Source organism: Epinephelus lanceolatus, chromosome 21 (assembly GCF_041903045.1).
Source record: "Epinephelus lanceolatus isolate andai-2023 chromosome 21, ASM4190304v1, whole genome shotgun sequence".
Lineage (NCBI taxonomy): Eukaryota > Metazoa > Chordata > Actinopteri > Perciformes > Serranidae > Epinephelus > Epinephelus lanceolatus.
The window spans coordinates 15,312,154-15,335,493 of record NC_135754.1 but is presented as its reverse complement, the minus strand read 5'-3'; the positions used below and the strand labels follow the sequence as shown (position 1 = coordinate 15,335,493).

General features: G+C 42.6%; 2 protein-coding genes across 2 annotated transcripts in view; one reads left to right on the top strand and one right to left on the bottom strand.

Annotated features, from left to right (window-relative positions):
* Window positions 1-11,677, top strand: part of LOC117246949 (cytohesin-3-like) — a 48,044-nt gene extending 36,367 nt beyond the window's left edge. The window contains exons 10-13 of the mRNA XM_033610990.2: window positions 3,178-3,254; window positions 4,669-4,740; window positions 4,897-5,051; window positions 8,438-11,677. Of these exons, the coding sequence (XP_033466881.1) occupies window positions 3,178-3,254; window positions 4,669-4,740; window positions 4,897-5,051; window positions 8,438-8,510 (377 nt within the window). The 3' untranslated portion in view covers window positions 8,511-11,677. The remainder of the gene's footprint in view (window positions 1-3,177; window positions 3,255-4,668; window positions 4,741-4,896; window positions 5,052-8,437) is intronic.
* On the bottom strand, window positions 10,654-22,781 carry usp42 (ubiquitin specific peptidase 42). Its single transcript, XM_033610989.2, has 18 exons — window positions 22,674-22,781; window positions 20,775-21,024; window positions 20,006-20,212; window positions 19,764-19,874; window positions 19,452-19,551; window positions 18,835-18,902; window positions 18,666-18,736; window positions 18,492-18,574; window positions 18,274-18,385; window positions 17,996-18,136; window positions 17,478-17,578; window positions 17,208-17,373; window positions 16,408-17,088; window positions 16,227-16,309; window positions 14,977-16,080; window positions 13,085-13,398; window positions 12,907-12,972; window positions 10,654-12,783 (listed from the first exon to the last, which is right to left on the bottom strand). Exons 2-17 carry the CDS (start codon window positions 21,013-21,015, stop codon window positions 12,911-12,913), a joined length of 3,645 nt encoding a protein of 1,214 aa, XP_033466880.1. The 5' UTR covers window positions 21,016-21,024; window positions 22,674-22,781; the 3' UTR covers window positions 10,654-12,783; window positions 12,907-12,910.
* Window positions 22,782-23,340: the final 559 nt, after the last annotated feature.

The window sequence follows — 23,340 nt, the reverse complement described above, 5'->3', positions numbered from 1 at the left end:
ATAAACATGCAGGGTTCAGCTGAACAGGTCACCTCATGCTCTATATACCATTAGAGACGGCCCTGTGCGACATACAGCTCCTGTGTGGCTATCTGCCAGAACACATAGTCATGCTCCAGCTTTAGTGAATGGGCTGCTTGAATCTGCGCTGTGGGAATGCGTACCTACCGCTGCGTGGCTGGTCATGCGGTGAAATAAAGGAGACCCTTGCCTATTGTCATTCTCCTCCCTCTGTTCCTGTCCCGCAGGCCTCAGTCCTCCACACTGCTGCTTCTCCTCTTCCTGTAAAGACCCCCCTTCTCTATCTCATTTGCTCTGTATCCCACCAGCTGCACTTGCCACATCATTTAAGGTCCAATTTTTCCCCATTAGTGAATTCCACGCTAATTTTAGCTCCATCAGAGGAGTCCCTGCTTAATGAGAGAAGTTTTTTTTTCTTAGTTTGAACGAAGCACTCCGCTGGCTTGTCAGGTTGTTCAATATGACATATTGCTGCACTGCTACGAGGCTGTAAAGCTCCATAAGCACTCATTACACTACATTATTAACCAGGACTGAGCCTGCTGCCATGCCTGAATCCATCATCATCCAGCGTGAACAGCATGTCATAAAATGCAGTTATTTAGACGTATATTTCAGAAGGCTTACTATCTACAGAGGAGTAACTAAAAAGCACCTCTGTTGGTCATGTGGGAAAATTGTGAGAGTTCAGCCAAGCTCGTACGGAAGCTCTGAGAGGTGAAGAAAGAGAAGAAGAAATATTCAGGTGTTTAATTATTTTCTCCTCTGTGCTTGTAACTTGAGAACAGGTGAGAAAAAAGTTTGTCCCAGATAATCTTTTTATTGTCGTTGACATTTTCTTTGTCTGTGAAGCAAGTGGATGAAGGAAGTTTTATCAGGATCATTTCCCAAGTTGCTTTTTTCCACACATCAAACAGGAGAAAACAAAATTTGTTTGTTGTTGTAATACTCATTTTGGCCACAAGAGGCTGAAGTGCACCACTACCTTATGTTCTAAATAGGATTAAAGGCATTCACGTTTTCTTCTGGGTGAATTTCAATTTCTCCAAGCACGTTTTTTCAATTTTCTATTGGCGAGTTGTTTTTAATTACTGTTATGTCTTTCTTTTAGCTAGAAATGTATTTTAATTAAAGCTAATCTGCCGTTAGCGTTAGCACTGATGTTCTGATATCCTTTTTTTCTCACTACTACCAATTCTGATACATGAACCTGTGTATCGGCCGATAACGAGTACTGATCCGATACCATGGTGTTAAAAAAAGATATAAAAGCTGTACACTGCTAAGCCTATATGAATGTGAAAAGATTGCTGTCATTGTTGTATGGCGTGGCTCAGGCTACACCCTTAAAAAAAATAAAAAATAAAAACATACAGGAAATGAATGCCATAGTTATGTGGTTTTTAATTTGACATTTTCAATCAGGTATTCTTGGGCGTGTTAAATTAGTAGTGTGTATTGTGTATGTATAATGTATTGATAAATTAAGAGGTATCAGATCGGTGCGTAGATTCTTGTACACACCGATACCCGATCCATCATTTTAGGCAGTATCAGGGGCATTTCTAACACTGGTATTAGTAGCAGAACAACTCTACGCATTAGCTATACTGACGTTAGCCATAGTCTGCTAGCTAGCTGATGGAAAACCAAAAATATATATGTATCTTTTTTTTCTCACTTGCCTCTCAGGGCTTCCATAGCTTGTTTTCTAGGACAGAATAAAGAGACAAGGACGAATGCAAACAATTTTTCCTGTCCTTCACATTCATTTGAACTGAAGTGAATGGGACATAGCGATGTAATGTCAAAGCATTATAACCAGACTTCTTGACTGGCTTGTCTCAGCAATGTGTTCAGCATGTAAACTGACAAACACGCCATCTAATCAATGTTTAGATTAGATAAATGACCATTCAATGTGCAGTACTGGGGCTGTTCTGCATTCAAGGACTTCAGATTCATCCAACAAATAAGCTTTTATACTTGTGGGAAACATTTTTTTTTTATCCCATTCAATAAAACACACTGAGTCATGTCAGACTTTAAACTCCCTGACACTTGTGCACATTTTATCTGCACTCCCTTTCTAGAGTGTCCATAAACAAATGAGTGATTAATCTGCATTACAAACATGCGAACATGGGAGGTCCTGCAGCAGAAATCCATAATAAATGTCAGGTTTTGAGGGTGAAATTAAACATATGGTTCAGTGGGATAAACAGCTCTCCAGACTGCCATATGGTTGACTGTAACAGAATACAACTTATATTTTGTATTTACCCAGCAATAGTAGAATATATTTACACCCTCATGCCATTTTAATGAGTGAAATGCAGCGGATGCATCTGAAAGTAAACATTGCTCGTAAATAATAGAATATAGACGTATAGGATTTTACCGGAGCTAGCAGTGTAGAACGAAAATCTGGGTCAAGTGAACATCACATATTGATTACATCAGTAACGGCTGCTTTGTGCTCATTCTGTAAAGTCAGCAAACATGTTATTATAGTGCACATAATGCAGATTAACATCAACCACAGTATGTTTTTTGGATTACATAGGTAAATGGCGTCACCGATGGTGTAATTAACAGAAAATCCATTAATCCAAATAATCTACTTTTATCTGATGATGGAGGCAGACAAAGAGATCTTGCAAGGAGAAATCCCTATAGTATTTCTACATTAAGATGTTTTTAAAAAGATGTTTGACCTGTACGCCCTCTCTACAACAAGCTTTACATTCTTCTGCCTCTGTTTTTTGTTTTTAAAATATCCGCAAAGCCTTTTTCTCAAGTCAAGCTCATAAGATCCATCATCCTCACTGGTCAGACAAGTTGATTGCACTCCTGCTTCAGTTGTCACACGTGTATGTGATATGCTCAGATCTGGGATTTCTCCTGGAAGCGAACACTATGTTGAACAGTTTTCACAAGCCCTGCAGAGCCCTCAGGCATCCATCTCTTGATGCTGGGAGAGGGGGGTGCCGGAGGGAGTATCCAACCTCTGATTGAGCCTAATAATGCAGAGAGCTGATGATCAGAACCAGATGTGGCACGTGGAGTAGAGGTCTCCTGCATGTTAGCTTCTACATGCACAAACACCGTCACCTCTTCAGTATGAACTCAAATGTTTGGTGTTTCTCTCCGCAGGTGGCAGGGTGAAGACGTGGAAGAGGCGGTGGTTCATTCTGACCGACAACTGCCTCTATTACTTTGAATACACAACAGTAAGTAGGCGTATTGGTGTGTTCTTAGGGGTGTAAGAACATACTCAGTGTGGGTTTTTCTGTTGTTTACCGGGAGGCATATTGCATAAATATTTATCTCTTTGCAGATTACCAACAAAAAAAGCATATTTGATCAGAGTGGATTTTAAAGTATGAGACATTCGGAGCATTAATATAGCAGCAAACAACTATTTGCTATGTAAAGATACACTGGAGTACTCCTTGCCTCACTGTCGGCCATGTTTGTTAAAAAAGAGGGCGTGGCTCTAGTGCAGTCCACTTCAGATTGTGTGGAACGCTGAAACTGAAAGCACATAACAGTAATCACAGATCTAGACACCCTAGAAAAGTCATGTCCATCGGAGTGGATAGGGGATCTGATCACACACGCACACGCACACACGCACACGTCACACACAGAGCAAAAGACAGAGGTCTTTGCCTTTCAGCTCCGCTCTTTAACAGATGCAGCCCCTTTGACCTACATGAACCTCACTTCAGCAATTACCATGAGGCATCATGGGAAACATCTGTAAAGTCTACAGCACACATCTGGCCCCCCAAGGCCGCAAGCCAAGTGCCTCCCCCAACCAACTGCCTGTCACCCCACGCTTCACACCAGCACCCAGCATCCCCATTTCTGAGAAAATCCCCCCTCAAGCACACACACACACACACACACACACACACACACACACAAATGCACACGGCAGTGGGGGTCCACACACTCAAACAAGCACACACACACACAGCCAGCTGTGAGCAGCCGTCTGAGGGCATTTCCTCCCCCTGCTGTGCCCCCTCATTAGTAGGAAGATGACAGGCAGGACACGAGGCTGTTCCTCAAGGTCCCCCCTCACATCTGGCCCTGCAGACACAAAAGCAGTTGCTGGAGGACGGAAGATGGAGGATGTGGGGAGTGTAGGGTTGTGTCTCCCTCGGGTGCTGTCCCTTACGTGACCAGGATGAATAAAATCTAAGTGTGCGTTTATCGCTAACTTCAATTTAACACTAATACTGTCAGGCTCAATATAATGTAAAGATAACTGTTTAATATTTAGCTGTCCTGTGGTGGAAATTAAAGGAGCTGCATGTAGCATCAAAAAATGTTACTGCAATAACTTTGTGACAACTTCATAACATTTGTAGCTGTCACAGATTGTAATTTGAATGATTAGATCCTGTGGTCCGCAAAGTTTATTTTAGTTTTGTGCTGTGGGTTGGTGTGCAGTCATATGCGCATGACAAAATTCAGTCAGTTTCTTCAATGACTTGAGTGTTTGATGATATCTGGGCTTGATTCTTTGTTCATTACGAGACATTGCACCCTCATCACACACTCATTTTGTCCTAAGAGTCATTTACACACTTAATGAATGATGTGTTGATGCTCTTTGTGTGTTTGTGTTTGCAGGATAAAGAGCCTCGTGGGATTATTCCTCTGGAGAACCTCAGTATCAGAGAGGTGGATGAGCCCAGGAAACCTGTAAGCAGCAACTCCAAACACTGTCTTGCCTCTCTAAACTTATCTACAATGCATTTCAGAGATCAGAAACTTTGTAAAATGGAAAATGCGATTTATATTTTGTCAGAGATAGAGTTTATTATTTTTACCATGCATATCAATTTGTTGCGTCCCCAGAACTGCTTCGAGCTCTACAACCCCAACCACAAAGGTCAGGTCATCAAGGCCTGCAAGACAGAGGCGGACGGGCGTGTCGTCGAGGGCAACCACGTGGTGTACAGGATATCGGCCCCCACGCCGGAGGAAAAGGAGGAGTGGATCAAATCCATCAAGTAAGAGACGCTGTGTTAGTGTGGATCCATTTACACTGAGAGGGCACTTAGCCAATGCCGGGCTGCTCCCATGTGGGACTTTCTCATGTCTGACCTTGACTGTGAGAAACACACACACACACACACACACACACACAGAGCTGTGAGCTTAATCATAAATGTGCAGACCAGCACAAACACTCACACACACACACACACACACACACACACACACACACTCTGGTGACTAAATGTGACTCCGTTTCTCACACTTCCACACAGATAACACTCAGAGGTGATTTCTGCTCTGCTGGATAAGCTCACTTCCCTTTGATTAGGGCTCTGCAAGCAAAGAAAGACACACACATGCACACACACACCTACTCAAGCACAATGCCTCGCTGCGCTCTTAGAAGTGTTTTGGCAGCCCTTACAGCTGATTTGTCATATCCAAATAGTGCCTTGTTAAACATGAAGGAGAGTGGAGGCGCTGCAGTAAATTGGGCCCAGTGGGTAATTGATCAGCTCGCTGGTTATCATCCACTCAGCTGCAGCTTCAGCGGCAAATATGATCGATATCACAACAGAAATCATATTACACAATGCTTCTAAGCTCTAATGATATTAGAAAACTACTTAGCATTGACATATGTGTGTCCATTAAATGAAAGTGATGGGTTTTTCGGCTAAGTTACTGGAAATTTTTTTGGGTGAGGCTGCTTCATGTACAGTTAACGTGATTGGAACGAGGTGAGAGGTGGTCGTTTTTCTCACTTTGGGAGATTTAGTCAATTGACCTTCAGATGACACTCATTTCACACACCTGCAGCAGGCCTCAGAGCTTTGAGTACATAAGCAAAAGTGTGAACCAGGAGTGTTGTCTCGTGGTGTTTCAGTCCACTTGCACATCATAAAGTCTCTTCCGGTCACTGCTGGAACAATAAAGATCACAGTTCGGACTCAGCAGGACGGAGCTGTGCTGCCTCCAACACACTCTCACTTGACTCAGCTGCTGGGGCGGCAGACTGTCCTGTGGTCAGCAGATTCACACACACGCACACACACACTGTATTCACGCTGTCCCACCTGACTCATCTGCAAGGCTGGAAACTGCTCTTGTGGTGACTGTTCTGCACACACACACGTATGTATGTGAATCTCAGCATGTTCTGTTGCTGTGAAGGTGGTGGGTTACTCAGCGTTATTCTTAGCCTCCATGTGTCAGTGCTTTGATTTTCCAATAGGGAGCAGAAGGGCTGTGGAACCACTTTGAAGGGGCAGTTCGCCCAAAAATCAAAAAACATATTTCACCTCTTACCTGTGGTGTTATTTAACTATTTTTTTTGGTGTGAGTTGCAGAGTGTTGGAGATATCAGCCATAGAGATGTCTGCCTTCTCTTGAATATAATGGAACTAGATGGCACTCCACTTCTGGTGCTCCAAACGCCAAAAAATACATTTGAAAAGCTCAGCAGCAATGTCTCTCTCCAGAAATCATGACCCAAACTACACCCACCAACCATATGACCATGTGGAGGGAAGCTTATTACTAATGGAGATGAGATAGCAGCAAAAGTATTCTAACCACTAGCTCACGTAAGCTGGCTAAGGTTACAGCTCAGCCAAGGAGGATGCCATTAAAGGTGGGACCCCATTAATTCCTATGAAGGTTGCTCAGTGGCACATGACGCCAAAAAAACTCTATTTCTGTGGAAAGTTTAGCACTCCCCTAACTTGAATGGGGATAAAATGATTTAATCTTGCATCTCCTCCAGACTTTCCAAATGTTCTTGGACCAAATGGATCAAATCCTGGTAGTGAATCGAGTCATTTTGCAGGGTTGAGATCCTCAAAAAAATGTATCCACTGATTTACAGACATCTCTTTGCCAATGTAAGTCTACTGGGAGAAGTATCTTTTGGTCCAATGGCATCACATGACGAACTCAGGAGTTGTAATTCCATTGCCTGGCGTATTCCTGAGGCCCTGTCATCCATGAGTAGATGCATGCTTCCTCTGTGCAGTGATACAGTTAATGGGCGTAGTTCAGCAGAAAGAAAATAGTTCCTCCATGAAGTAACCGGGTCATTATTTCTGGAAAGAGACATTGCTGTTGAGTTTTTCAAATGTATTTTTATGATGCTTTGAGCACCACAAGCTGAGTGCCATCTAGTGCCATTATATTTGAGAGAAGGCAGACATCTCTACGGCCGATATCTCTTAACACTCGGCAACTCACACCAAAACAATCTAGATTGATAAAAAGCACTACAGACAAGAAGAAAAATATGTATGTTTGATTTTGGGGTTAACTGTCACTTTAATTAAGCTACTTGCCCTACACAAAATGGTGGGCAAAGTTAGCCGCTAGCTGGTGAACATAGTGGAGCATTTAGCAGCTGAATAGCCAGATATTTCCCTCCGGAGTAAACAGAGCTATAAGAGACTGAATATTGGACTTAAATTCATCAGAAAATCAGAAACATGACTCCAAATGAGTGACAATGTCTCTTCATGTCTGTTGGGTGTGTAACCAGGCAGCTATTTGCTAACATGTTTGTAATGACTAACCTCTCAGCAGCTAACTGTGCTAACAGAGCAAACAGTGTTAACCTGTGGGTGAACCGGAGAGTGGTTTGCAACAATACCTTCGCACCAATGTTGGTTGGGACGATGTTATCAGCAGTAACCGCTGTATGGACGCAGTGCAGAGCGATGATTAGCTAGTACGCCAGTTAGCTAGCACGCTTAAACTCATATTACAACACAGTCAGAGGTAGCGTGACTTCATTCTCTGCTCAGGACGCCGTTACTCCACTATATCTTTACATAGCAAGAGTTGTTTGCTGCTTTATTAATGCGCTGAATGTTGTATACAGCACATGGACTAGCTGACAACATGTTTTTTTTGCATTACTGGGTGTATTTTGTTGTTAGTGTGTTGTGTTTTCTGTGGATAGCATCAATGGTGAGATGTTGAGATATTTTTAGCACAGAAAGTAAGGTTTGACTGAAGAACAGGTTTCAGAGGTGTAACAAATCGCTGTAGATGTCAGATTTTGGTGTTGATCACTCAGAATCAAAGCGAACGGGTGCAGACAAAAGACGTGATGTGATGCACTGACGGATAGATACAAGACAGATTAAGGTCAAGTTAGTACTCAGAGAAATTAGTGGACCTCGTCCCAAAATAGTACTGGGATGATCTTAACATCACAAATTGATCATGGGTAACAGTGCTTTGCTCATCTCTATAGCAACAGATTTAATAAAAAGATTTAATAAAAATACATCTTGTTTTTGACATATCAGTCCTGCAGACAAAATAAGATAGCGTATGTGGGATTGCCATGAAAAATTGAAAGCAGTCGATCAGTGATCCATTCCCTCCTCTCCTTTTTCCACAGAGCAAGCATCAGCAGGGATCCTTTCTACGACATGCTGGCCACCAGGAAGCGGAGGATAGCCAATAAGAAATGATGACCGCCCACCTTTATACACACCTGCATCGCCACAATGTCCGTGACCAGCAGAGTCCTTGTGCGTGTATGTGTGTGTTATGTTGTGGAGGCCTCCCGAGGGCAGACACAGGTGGGAGTTTACTGGACTGACATGGTTTATTTCCACCTGAAGATAGTCTGCACCTCAGCTCTCGGTCGATTCAACCATTTTATTTCACCTGGCACAGACTCGGAACACTGATGTGTCATTTGAGTGAAACTTCAAAATCTTTACTAAGCTGGATGATAACAGATGGACAAAAGAATAAGGACTACAGCCATGACTGGGATCATGGGAAATCTTTACATAGTGTGGCTGTGACGAGATCGCCCACTGCTGGACACATGAGGAATTACACCTACAGGAGGATTGTAACCTGAACATCCATCCTCCTCATGTGGCATTCCTTTCATCCAGACCAGCTCGCCTGCTTGGTCATCTGCCAACATGACTCCCAGGCAACATTTTATTATGTTCACCTCACATGTCCTTCGACAACTGCCAACACCAACAACGTTTTTTAGTATCCTGTAACTACAGAAAGCCTCAAGCTTCTAAATCAGCTGGTCTGATTGTCAGCCCTCAAGTGACTGTACCTGTATATGCAAACACACTGATTTATTCTCAACTCATATACTTAATTTACAGTACACGCCCTATTTGAAAGAGAAGGAATTAATGAAGGTTAAAGGGTTATTACTTCACATATATTGAGTGTAATGAGCCTTTTAAGTTTTAAAAAGCTATATGCATCCTATATTAATTCTGTAAACGCTCATTTTATGTATTGAAGATCCACCTGTGATCAAGTTTGTTTCTTTTGTATTTATTTTCTTGATTTGTTTAACAAAAGAGGCAGCCCCTGATTTACATTATGCATGTATAGAATATATTGTACATACTGTTTTTTTTTTTTTCTTTGTTGTGTTTATGTAGCATGTAAATCATAACGGCCGTAGCCTATACCCGTTCACCTTTTCAGTTTAACAGCTAAGTTTACAATAGTGGAAGAGGGACTTTGTGCAGCTCTTTGCAGAGCAGTGGAACCTCCTCGCACTGTGTTATTACTGAATATTCAGATAATACATGATGGTGTATGAAAGAATAACTCACTATGCTGAGTTGGACAAGAGAGTGTAGGACATAGGCGGGTTCAAAACACCTGTGAAAAAAGGTGAAACAAATGAGATACTGGAATTTTCAAGACTCCAATCGTGTGAATGTTGACTGGAATATGAGGACTGTTTTTACAAACTGAGATCAAGACGACTTTCAGCCTAATCTTATATTAGTTGGAGTTTTGAGGGTTAAACATGGCTTGATCTTCCACCCCGTCTACATGTATGTGGACATTTTTGAAAACTGATATTTTCCCCTCTGTTTTAGAAAATAATTCTGTTCACACGATCTTTGTTTTACAAATTATCTGTCCACACTAGAACGCAAAAACAACCCCAAACTCTCGACAACGTTGGCTGTTCTCCAGTCTCCCCTCATCACAAAAGGTAGTAAAGTGTACAGGCTAACGATACTTCCTAATCTGCACCTTGGAAGGTGTTTTAGAAAATTTCCATTTTCGTGTGGACGAGAGGCCAAACCGTAGAGAAAAATATCTGTTTACAAAAATATCTGTATACGTGTAGACGGGGCTTTAGTTTGGGAAAACTGCTCCTGAATACTTTGATGAAGACTTTGAATAAAATTCCACGCTGATCAGAAAACAGTTTTTGTGTGCATGTGAATTCAGTGAAAAGAGCTCGTCTCACAAAACGTACCAGGTCTTTGGTTATTTCAAACATGGAAACAAATGTTGTGAATAAAATATCAGCTGAGCCGTCTTCCTAACGGCTAGAAATGTGTGCGTATTTAACTATTTGTGATTACAGAAGAGTGCTTCCAGTTTCCATCCACACTTAATGTGTCTACAACATTAATTTAACGGTAGCAGAAAGTTTGTTCAACAAGAGGCTCGAATACGATCAGTCTATTCCTAGTATATGATACAAAGGCAGACAGGAGCTTTTCAAAAATCCCTGGCAACACGTCAGTCATCTCAATCAGTGTTTTTCCATTCATTTCAGCGCAGCATGTAAACAAAGTCAAAGACAAAGAAACAAATTACAATTTCTGACATTAACAAATGTATTTTAAGGCGTTTACCTTATACAATGTATAAATTCTGACATGCTAAACTAAAACAGTATAACAGCAGTTTTTCAACTTCTGTCAAAAGTTGGAAAAAAAAAAATAAATCAAACCAAATCAAACCATAATCATTCCCAACTTTTGTCCAGAGAATATGGTCAAATTAACATGAATTTTTTTTCTAAAAACAAAACATCTACTGATAACCCTGATACAGGATTTTTACGTATAAAAATAACTGATAGTACAGTTCAAAATTAAATTCACAGTATTTTTTATGACGCTAGAAGACACAAACTGTATTTTTCATTAAAAAGCAAACACAAATGGTCCACAGCCATGATAACAAATTTTTGATGTTTTTTTTTTTTAAATGTTTGAAAAGAAATAGAATGTGAGAGAGGAGAGAGAGAAAGAGGCATGACCACGAGAAAAACCTCTGTGTCTGTGTGAAAAAAGTTTAAAAATTACAGCGTGAATCTTCGGCTTCAGAGCAAAAATGAAAACCTTGAGAAAAAAAATAGAAGCTGAGAAATGTCCTCAAGTCTGTCCAGGGTTAATGTGGAGGTATCAGTCAGCGAAGCCTTGTTCCCGCCACTGCGCTCGTCTGTCTCATTCATGAATATCTCCCTCCATTAATTTGTCCGCTCCCAGTGGGATCAAAGAAAAAAAACTCAAAAACATTGCGGCTCTGTAGATATGGTGACATCTTGAACTCCAACGTGATGCCTTACAGTTCGTCTCCGAGGCAACAGTTTCCCTTTAGTTTTGTTTTGATTTGAAGCAGGTGGATATCCGCCATGAATGTTTACAAGTTTTCAAGTCCTGAGTTCCACTGAGCAGCAGTTGAGATGTTTAAGCTCCAGGCTTTGTTTGTGTTCATACAAGTATATATTAATATTTATCATCATAAATGTTCAAGGGGTGACAGTTTTTTTAAACCATAGTTAGGAGAATTACGGCAAATAAATCAATGCCATAAAAAAAAAAAAAAAAAAGTTTGCTGAACATTTAAAACACTTCAGTTGTGGTAAAAATACATATACACTGACCAGCGGCAAAATTAAAACCAACATGGCGGGTCAAGTAGGAACTATTGATCAATCATTGGTACAATGCAACGTTCAGCAAGGAAGCCTTGTGTCCTGGCATTCATGTTGATGCCACCTGACAACCTCCACCCACCCAAACACCATTGCTGACCAAGTACACCCCGTCATGGCATTGGCCTCCCCAGCAGAACAATGCACCACGCCTCACCGCAATGTACTCAGTGCTGGTCGAGCAATGTGACAAAGAGTCAAATTCCTCAGATCCCAATCTGATAGAGCATCCGTGGAACTCGCCAGTATCCCAGAGGTACCCCCGATCCTCGGATCGGACTAACCCCACTTCACACTCACAAGACTCAAAGAATCCCACAGGATAACCCCCAGAGGTACTGTGTCTATGCCTTAGCAGGTCAGAGCAAGTCTGATCCAAGGAGGCCTCACTGTGGGTCAGTGTTCGTGGGTACCCCTTGGTTGGGAGGCCCCACCGTGGATCATGGATCCAGGGTATCTCTTGCATCAACCTTGGCTCTGACCTGTTGAGGTATGGACACAGGACCTCCGGGGACTGTCTTGCAGTGTCTAACCCGATCCAAGGAGGCCCCACTGTGGCTGGAGGGTACCTCTGGGATACAAGCACGTCCCATGAATGAACAATCTAATTGAGATCTGGAGATTTTGGAGGACAGGTCGACACCTTGAGCTCTTTGCCACGTTCCTGAGCAGTATTTGAAGTGTGGCATAGTGTATTGTCGTACTGTCCTGCTGGGTGTGGGGGGGGGGGGGGGGGCACTGCCATCAGGGAGTACCATTGCCATGGGTCTGGTGGCTGCAACAGCGTTTGGGTAGTGGAGTGCATCAAGTGGCATCAACATAAATGCCAGGATCCAAGGTTTCCCTGTAGCACACTGCATCGTAAAATGGGATCAATGTTATCCAGTTCACCCTCCTGAGGTTTTAATGTTTTGGCCGATCAGTATATTATCAATAAAGAAGCACCACGTCAACGTCCACGTTGTTGTCATTCCTCTGCTGTTGTTAAAATGGTGGTGATGTGCCTGAAATGAGAAAGAAGAGGCCTTTATACAATGTGTTTGAGCTAAAATTTGCACCTACAGTAAGAGTTCCTCCTGTTGACTGTAGAGCATACTGTGAGAATCATTAAAAGGGCGCCCACTCACAGAGTCAGTGTTTCAAGCGACTGGAGAATCCGTAGGAGTCACCATTGGTTTGGCTGTAACCGTTTCCTGCAAAACAGGATCAACTCTTTAAACTAACAAGCTCCACAGCAGCATCTATTTTCAGTTTTAATTCCAGTTATTTTTGAGGATGACTTTGAATGTGAAAAACCTTTATTACCTGTGTATCCGTTGAGATGGCCGTGAGTTGAACCGTTTGTGGGTGAGGTGTGACGGGAGGGAACTAGATGGTCACTGCTGCCCTCAGTGCAGTCTGTGCGCCGACGTTTTTCTGGCGAAAAACCATTGTCATGTTTGCCGTCCTTGATGTCATGGTAACGGCGCTTGCGGCTCTCCCTCTCCTCACTACTTCTGTTCTTGTGGCTCCGAGCTGCTCCTGGGCTGTGCTGCTCAGCCTCGCTCTCCCGCTGTCTCTTCTTTTTCTTCTTTTTCTTTTTTGTTTCTGTGGCTCTGTCTGAATCAACCTCGGAGCTCCTAGGAGAAGACACGCAATTATTATTCATCTCAATCCATGCCTTCATACAAAACTGACTAAGGAGTCGGGCTTTGTTGTCAGCTGAAGACAAATAATGTGGAGCTATAACTTGAGTGTTTTCATCATTGTTAAAAATATAAAATATTGAAAAAAGAAAATGGCCATTTCAACTAGGGATGCACCAATTTATCTGCTGAACATCAGTATTGGCTATACTTGCCTTTTTAACTGCCATCAGCCTGTCAGCTAATGAGATGACATTCACTGATGGCAGTGGCTAATGTTTTCCTGTTGTGTCACATGAACTTCGTGCATGCTAAAAAGCAGGGCTTACGACTAAGGGCCACAAACTTAAATTAAAGAGCAGGTACAAGAAGAATAAAATGACTGGCAAATGGGCTCTGTGATCCCACTGTGGTGTGATGAGATAGCAAGTTGCAGCCAGCATCCCGTAGCTCAGGAGAGACAATAAAAAACATGTTTGGGACGAACAGAGAGCTTCCCTTGGACACTGTATGAACGAAGGAACACAGTAAACTCACTATCATCACAACAAATCTGTAGTCGGTGAAGGCAAGTAACAGCTCACTGAGGTTGCATTGAGTTACATTATGATGCGTTTAAACTCTATTCAATAAAAATCAGTATTAGGTGAAGGTACATTGTGATTTGTTTAATGTAATGTGGTTTTTGGTGAGAAAAATAAGTAGTTGTTTGAAGGAGAAATTTGAAAACGTTATTAGAGAGGGAATTATGATATATTATAAACACTAAAAAGACATTTAAGCACTTATTTTTTTAAAGACGTTTTTCCTGTGAAAGGTCATATTGAAGGTTGTTAAATAAATTTATATGATTGAATGTGTGCTCATTCAAAGATAAAATAATGAAGGCCTGAACAGTTCGGTTATTTTTTTATAGTGTAGATTTCTGTTTCCCTGGGACAAAAGGGGGAATAAATAACAACAACAGCATAAACAACAACAACAACATAAAAACATTGGTATCGCTGTCAGCTACCAGCAAAACAGTTACTTTAAACATCAGTATCAGCTCAGAATAACACAATCAGTGCATCCCCAATCTCACCTTCACAGAGCCAAAGATGATGTCTTCAAATGTCCTGATTTCTCAACCAAAGTCCAAACCCCTAAAATCAGCCCCTCCAGGATGTTGCGATGGCAACACCTAATGCAAATTCAGCCAATTCTGCTGCCTTGCAATGTTGGTCAAATCACTGCAACATTAGCGCACATTTGACTCTTAAAAAATTTTTGCCTCCACTTTCTCTGTCTCTCTGTTTATGAGACTGATGCTGTGGGATAGTGAGCTACGCTCCTGGGACAGAGGCACACACACAGTGACAGGGCTAACTGTAAGCATCATATGGCTAACGTTACCCCTCTTTTATAAACAGTAACATGCGTCACAATTTATTTTTATTTTTTTTTTTTGAAAATCTGTCTTGAAATCAGACATTTATGGCCACAACAACCCCAAAAACAGCCTGCCATATTGTGGGGGGTCTTAAAAATATCGAGTGAACGGTTATATGAAAAAGAGATGGTGTTACTCACCCGCTCTCACGGTGTCTGTCTTTATCCTTTGACTTTTTCTTTTTCTTGCTCTTTTTGTGTTTTTTAGAGTGGCGGCCCTCAGAGCTGTCCTCCCTCTCTTTGCTCTGATGATCGGCAGACCTCTTGTGATCCTGATCTTCCCTGTTTGGAGCTGATTCAAATGTTGAGAGATGAGGTCTAGGGGGCGAGCCCTTTGACTTTGTTGAGGTTTCTCGCTCTGTGGCAGGCAAGGAAGTCTCCTCTTTCGACAGATAATAGCCCTTCTCCCTGCCGTTGCTCTTGTCCTTCATCGGTCGGGATTCTCGACTCTCCTGCTGCCACTTCCCGCGACTATGAGACTCAGTGCGGTAGGGATAACCGTATCCCCTCCGCTCACGTCCAGAGTCCTCTCTTGAGCGGTGGTAGTGGTAATGGTTAGAGCACCTGTCGCGATCAGCCTCCCTCGGGTGGTGTGGGATCCGCTCCCAGCGACGCTCAGGCTCCCAGTCTCTGTAGGAACGATCACGAGGAGGCAAGCGATCCCTGTAGCGATGATGGTAATCTCTGTAGTCCCGTCTGTACCGGTAACGATCACCGTCACTCTCTCGCTCCTGACTCCTGTCCCTGTAATGTCTCTCCCTGTCTCTGCTCCAGTCAGAGTATTGTCTGTCTCTCTCCCTGTATCGGGAATGTTGTCCTTCATTGCCTCTAGAGCTGGGCTTAAACTGGTGTTGCTCTTTAGCATCTGTGTGTCCTTCAGTCCCTGCTGATGGATCACTACTCTGTGGTGGATCCTTTGCTTCACCCTCACCTCTGCTAACCCTCTGTGGAGCTGCGGAAGCCCCATTGGTGCTTTGGGAGCAGTTTGACGGGGTAGATAAGGCCGCATGGTTGCCATGCTGGGCAGAAGAAGAAGCAGATTCTCGAGATGTGACAGAATGAGTCTTTGTAGCTGTAGCTGAAGGTGGAGAGCTAAGAGTGAAAAATGCAGGATACTGAGACTGGGGTTTAGACACATTTGTAGCCCTTGTGTCAGGAGTTGAGAGGTGCTGGCTTTCAGTGGCATCAGGAGGGATGCTCTGAGACGAACTGGCCTGGGATGAGGCAGAAGTATGTGCCTCTTTACTGGAAAAACAAAATATACAGGCATTTAATTATTGCTTTGTATCGCACTTTTGGAATGCAATTTGAATTCAAGTCATGAAACTAATTAATCAAATGGGTGGCAGAGCAATAACTTTTCCAGCTCTGTGTTAGAGTGTTTATCTTACCTTGTTTGATGATGGTCACTGTCGAGCCCATTAGCAGCAACAGTAGCCACAGAGGATGAACTGCCATGGTTACTGCTAGAGGTCTGAGGAGAAAAAACAAGACATGATTCATTTTATGATTCATTCATGAAGGTATCAATATATTATGAAACGACAGCAAAAAACAAAACATATAATTTACTTTATCAGGGGTGTTGTGTCCATTCACTTTGTGGTGTCCATAATGGTGGTGTCCATTTTGACTGGTTTTAGAAACACCATTGGTTGGTCCGTTTACTCCGTTACCATTGTGGTGCACCCCTGACTCTCCATTGGGGGCTTGTGGAGAATTATCAAAGGCCTCTCCTGTTCTGTTGTTTCCATTAAGGTGAGACTTTGCTAAACAGCCGTTATCCAGAGTGCCACAGTTCTCCTGGTCTGACTCCTCTGAGGACTCTTGGCTGTACGGCACCAAGAACGCTGCTCCATTGCCTCCTGTGTGGTGACCCCCATTACTGCAAGACGTGCCGTTAACGTGGTTAAGCTGACGTGGAACAAAGCGAACGTCTGAGGTAGACTGTGAGGAGGATAGAGAGCTGGAGGAGGAGGAGGAGCTGCTGCTACCGCTGGCAGAGGACGGCTGGCTGTAAGAGGACGAGGAGGAGGACGGGCGGTTCTGTTTGCCTTGTCCGATGAAAAATGAAAGTTTCTGGCGTTTGTCGTGGTCTGGGATCATTGTGGGCCGGCTGATTGAGTGGGAGATGGAAGATGAGGAGGAGCCCAGTCCGTGGCTAGGTTTTCCAACAACACTACTGCTGGTGCTGGGCTTGGAGTTGCTGGGATAGTCCCTCAGAGATCCATTCCCATTGACATGGAGAGTGCTCTGAGGAGGACACAAAAAGGACACAAAGATATGTTTTGAGTGTCCAGGTCGAACACTGGCTATGTATCTCGAATTGATAACAATTTGATCACCAGTAGCTGTGAGCAAGTCTGCAGTACCTTGGTCATGTGTGGTGGCAGCTGGGGACCTATGAAGCCAATGTTGTTGTGGTGGATGGTGTTGTTGTTACGTGGTATCACCACCGGTCGTGGAGACGACTGACCAGGGATGCCTGGATACTGACTCATGTGACTGTAGTCCCCTGCTTTCTTTACATCAGCGGACCTAGTGACACAAAAGGAAACATTTTAAATGACCAGTGTTACTGTGAGAGGGTTCATACTGAAGATTTAGACGCATGTTCCTTTCAAAAATAATGTTTTACTCACTTGATGTAGAAAAGGACGTAAGCCTGCTGGCTGAGAACAGACCTGATGTCACTGACAGTCACAGAGGAGTCATTCATCTGATACCACTGACCATTGCTTGCCTGAGAAACACAACAGAAGAAATGGCAGCTTTGAACATATTTGCTAAAAATAACCATCATTTTTACACATCTTACATTTCAAATGTTTACTTTTCTCAGCTTCTGAATTGACTTTAAAGTGTGAGTGAAAAATGTTTCTCCATGTCTTTAGTTCATACAGATATAAACACTATATTATACGGTTAAAATATGTATGATGACACATTTATCTATTGCATATATGGTTTTATTTATATTTGACAGACTAAAGTGCTCAACCTTCATTATATTTAAGAGTAAGAGCTGTTGTAGAAACCCTGCATTAAGCTGTTAAAGTGAGATGTTGATAGACTGCAGGAGAGACAAATGCGTGCATGAGTACTTGGCAAAAGCAGCGCCCTGATAGATAGGAACAGTGTCCCACAGCAGAGCCAGTACCTTAACGTAGCAAAAGTAGTGTCCAGCATGACAGCTGAATCCAGAGTGGACCAACACAGCATAGAGCCCATAGATCTGGGGCTCCCCTTGAGACTGAGACATGAAGGGCCGCAAGTCCAGGTACTCTGGATATTTCACATCCTGATGACCAAAAAAAATCCCCAAAAAACTATTAATATCAAATCAAATGTTCACTTAACAAAAAGCAATATATTTCAAGTGTTGTCCTGTAGCTATGTGCTGGTTCTGGATATTATAGTCCACACATGTCATGGTACCTTTGTAATTTTGCCTCCACTGAAGTTTGCAAAGCGTTTGAGTGAGAGGGTAAGCACGTTGGAATTGCGGTGGATGGTAAATCTCTTTGAGGCTGTGACCATTTTTTTGCACCTGAGGGAAAGAAATGTTCAGTTAGTTAGCTGGCAAACACTTGGATATAATCAAACAAAACACTGTCTTTCTCTTGTCGCCTTTTCTGAATTCCTTTTTTCCTTACTTGGTGCATTTGTATGAGTTTTCACCATCCAGCTGCTCCGGTTTGACAAACTGCTCCAGAGCCTTGGAGACACTGGTCGCTGTCTGTATGGAGAGGACAATGTTCTTAAGATCACTGCAAATATCTCAATTGACACATCAGACCCACAAGTGACAGAGAATTTTCTGTAATTACCTTAATTTCCAGAGGAATATCCAGAAAAGGGTCAAATGTATCGGACACTGCTTTGCAGTTTAAACATTTAACTGAAAAGGAAAAAGTCAGTGTTCATATATTCGTCTTGGAGAAATGTAAAACAACAAAACACATGACCACACGTAATAGAAACACACTTCTAACGTACCTCTGGATCTTAGGTGCCCGCCAAATACTTGGTGGATGAAAGTGGTTGCCTGCGTTTGCCTGTCCAATCTGTCACAAAGATAAATATGCGGATGTCAAACAACCAAAAATGATAATGACATAACTGACTGGTTGCCTTATTAACCAAACAAACAGATTAATATTTTCTGGCTGAACTAAAACACATAAAAATATCTATTTACAGTATCTTGTAGTGACACGTCACAACATATTGCAGCTGAAAGAGCAGAAGTGAGAAAGGGAGGAATTAGAGCAAGAGTAATTAGATGAGAGGCCACCTGTTACTACAGAATAAGAATCAGCTTCATACTTGAAGTTCTTTAAATCACATTTTTAGAGTCCCCTGAGAAACACAATGGCCAGCCCAGTGTATCTATAAAACATGCATGTTGGCTGCATATGTGCACATAACCTCCGGCTCTACTCGGATTTCTTTTATTTTGGAGGAAAAACATAAATACTGCAAATGTAGCTTTTATGCAAGAGTTAGACTAGAAGGCCTTTGGGAGCTGTTCAATGGCTAAGCACAAAACAGAGTAGATAGAATACAATAATACTTCTAATGCTGTATTGACATTACATAGCTAATTATCTTACTTGGTTCCAGGTAAGCAGGACTTTTGCATAGCATCCACTGTGTACCGCAGGAACTCATGAGCATCCTCCTGGCTTCCATAGCGGAAGTGCTTAGCAATCCCTATCAGGGGAAAAACACATAACAGTTAAATGTGTAAGAGGTTGATAAATGATATCACACAAACACATAGACGTAAAGTTAAAAAAAAACTGTTAACAGCACATCATAAAGTCCCATCAGAGGATTTCCCTCCAAAATTAAAAAGGTAAACAGCCACACAGCGCCTCCTGTCATTCGTTTCAGGTAAACATTTTGTAACCACAACCACTTACTTTTGAGTTCATTGAGCACACCAATGGGCTTAATGACGTTCCCAGAGTTTGCAAAAACCTGAATGATGTGGTTTTGCATGGTGCACATCATACAGAACCCTGGCTCGTGACCTGCGGCAGGGACAGATGGATGAAAACATTAATGAGTAAGACATGAATCAGACATGATGTGATAATTATTGCATGACTGTACAATTACACAAGAACTTCTTGCAAAGAAGCACCATGAAACCCCAACTTACACGTTTTGGAGTGTTCCCGTGTCAGCATGTAGTTGGCGAATGGAGGGGTGTAGGTGAGACACTGCAGAGCTGAGTTGAGGAAGCAGGTGTTCCCCATGTTCTGCAGGCCTGCACCAACTCGGTGAACCTGGGTCCACTTTAGGTTGAGCCGCTCTGGAGGGAAGAGGACCTTCTGGGGCAAGTCCATGCCATCACCGCTGCTTATCACTGTACACACAGAGCCAACGTGATTACTAAAATTAGATTCAATACATTAACTTGATTCCGGGACATCAACAAGTATATATAATACACTGCCTATGTAAGTACATACTGGCACACAGGGAAGGAAACTTCAGGTCCTTACAATCGCAGCTTGCAGTCTACAGTTATGTAATGTGATCCTGACTATGAAGTAAGGCTAAAACAAACTGAAGGAGAAAACATAAGACAAGGTTTCACTTTTATTTCAGCTAAACAAGTCAGGCTGCTGCTCTTTGTATCAAAACACCAATGGCGTCACAAGCTCGAGGGATTGATCATGCTCTCACTTCAAAACAGACTCGGTTATGTAACTGGATGAATGAAAGAAGAGTGGAAGCAGCAACACAACACCCACAAAACCAGTTGTGTCACACTCTCATGCCACAAACAGTGGCAGAACTTTGCTGCTTGACAACTCTTCCACATGCCCATTGTCTACTGTTTGAGGGATAAAGGTGTATGGTTTCCTCCCAGCTTTCAAGACACATGCATTTAAAACGCAGCTGATAAAAGCCCTCGCTCTTACCTTGGTCCTTCGGCGGGTCCACAGAGGATGGTGTACTGTTGTAAACCGCAGCTCCAGGTGTTGGACCCAGGCAGCCTCCTGCAGGCTTCAGCCTGGGAGAATCGCTGGGCATGGTGGGGCCCATTGCCCAGCTGCTGGAACAGCTGCCGTCCATCCCCACGTCTCCACTGGTGAAGGGAGAGCGCTTACACCCGACTGACTCGTGGTCAGAATTTTCTGAAGATTTGTCAACTATGGTCATTGTTCATTGCTGCATGAAGGGCAGAAACACAGGGACACAGAACTTTATAAGCTGCTGACATACAGATTAAGTTCAAGATATTTGTGTTTTTCATGTATGATGTCGCTTTATAGATACATCTGTGTGTGACATGTCGAAACAGTGATGGTATTCAAAAAAAGAGTGATGACATTTTGTTATTCTTTGACTGTTTCAAGTGAGATAAACACACTATATTAAAACCATCTGTTTGTTGTTACAGATTACATCAACCACAACTACTCTTGATAACATTACAGTATATTTAGATTACAACCACTAAATACCATAACCAGAATATAACTATTCATCACAAATGATCACTTGTGCAGTTAAATACATTGTAATAATTACCTAATTTCTTATCAAGTACCATCACCTTTAATCTGTCAAAAATAAAATATTAGATTTGATCATTTATTTCAAGGAAGATAATCACTTTTTCACTATATCTGAATAATCAAGAACAGAAGAAATGTTAAGGCCTAGTTACTGGCTCAGCAACTGTACAGCAGATTTTTTTAGATTAAAAATTAACTCAGTGGGAGCAGTCTGAAATAGCTACATCCATTAGCCCTGAAATATGGTTGTAACGTAATTTACATAGCACCTGTGTATTACATTTAAACAACACACTGGGTTCATGTTGGAGAAAACCCTTGGCTGCCTTATAATCAATAATCAATCAAAACCAAGTAATAGTCAATTAAAGCTATTAACAAAATAATAATAATGACTTTTATAAAGTTAAAAGTACCATGTTTCTCTTTCAGCATCCGCTCGCATCTAACAACTACATTAGCTCTTGGTGATAGCAATGCATGGACGCTTTGCAAAGTTTCCTTAATAAAAACAAGTGACTGAAAACACTGTCAAGCTATTAACTACTGTTTTGAATATGGACCAGCTACTCAGAGCTGGCATGACAATTATTTAGCCGCGATAAAGTTACCTTACTGAGCGTTACTTGCTGAAAAAACCGATAGAGGAAATGTCCTGGTCGGAAGCACGTTTACAACAGCTGTTCCCTCCCACCTGCTCTGGCAGACTGGTATACGTTTGCTAACAGACGGCTGGTAGGCCTTTAACACGCAGCGTCGCTAAATCTGACCAAGACACGAATTAAACCTCATTTAACCCCTTGGGCCGACAGAGCAGCGGCTAAAACCTCACCTTTCTCGTCGAGGGCCGGAGCAGAGTGGCACAACAGAGACAAACGAGTGAACACTATGGAGTACGAGCGTAGCTATCAAACGGGGGCTGGCTAGCGTTTCGCGCGGCGGCGCTCGTGCGGCAATATTGATGCTAACGCTGCTAGCTAGCTCGGCACGGTAGAAGCTGATTGTCATGGCGGAAAGTAACGTAACTGTCTCCTGATAACGTCAAAGAACAGTTTTGTGTTTCCACTTTCAAAATAATTTGATGGACAATGCGTGGGCCCGGGTAACGGGACGTGTATTTAACCGAGAAAGGAGGGGCTCGACACCGGCGGCTGTGTGTGCTCACTGCGCTGCTCTCTCCGACATGACAGAGGACCGGTGTGAGGCTACTACAGCAAATCTCGGCCGCTCAGGCCCACTGAAATATGACGGCTGCACACTTAAAGGGTCACTGAATCGTAAAATCATCAACACACTCACCTGGAAATCTGTTATGAATGCGTTAATAGCGGTTGTAAATCCATTCCTTATTTACAGCGGGTGTCCGGCGGTGAACAATGACGTAGCTAATTGCGTCACTGGTACATCCGGGTACCTGCGATGAAACGAGGTCTCTGATTGGTTGATTCTTCCGTTTCTTTGAGGGGAACGTGTGTCGGGAAGATCCGTCGCATGTACACTCCTCTGACCTTTGTGTACATAATGTACAACTCACATTGTGTGCATTAAGCCCATATAGATCCATTAGAAGTGGTTCCAGCATAATAACTTGGCGACCAACTTCACAGCAGATTGTTTTATCGATGCTGAAAACTACAAATACATCACACACTACTCACAGTATCTTCACTTTAAAAAGTTCTCAAGATAAAACAGTGTATTCTTGTGATCAGTAACTCAGTCTTTTAACCACCATCAACCATGTGTACAGCCCAGAGAACAAAGACGTGTTTGAACCTCTATGCATGGAAATAAATGTGCCAATGTCCCCGTGAAACAAAATTGGAAGGCCTATTGTGTCCACAAATGGTTTTCAATTTGCTGACAATGGGCAGCGTTTCCTTCAGGATCAAGAGGCTGAACAAAACCATAATACACATTGTCAACTCTGCTTAAAGCTCACATTTTCAATTTGCTGTACGTGTGC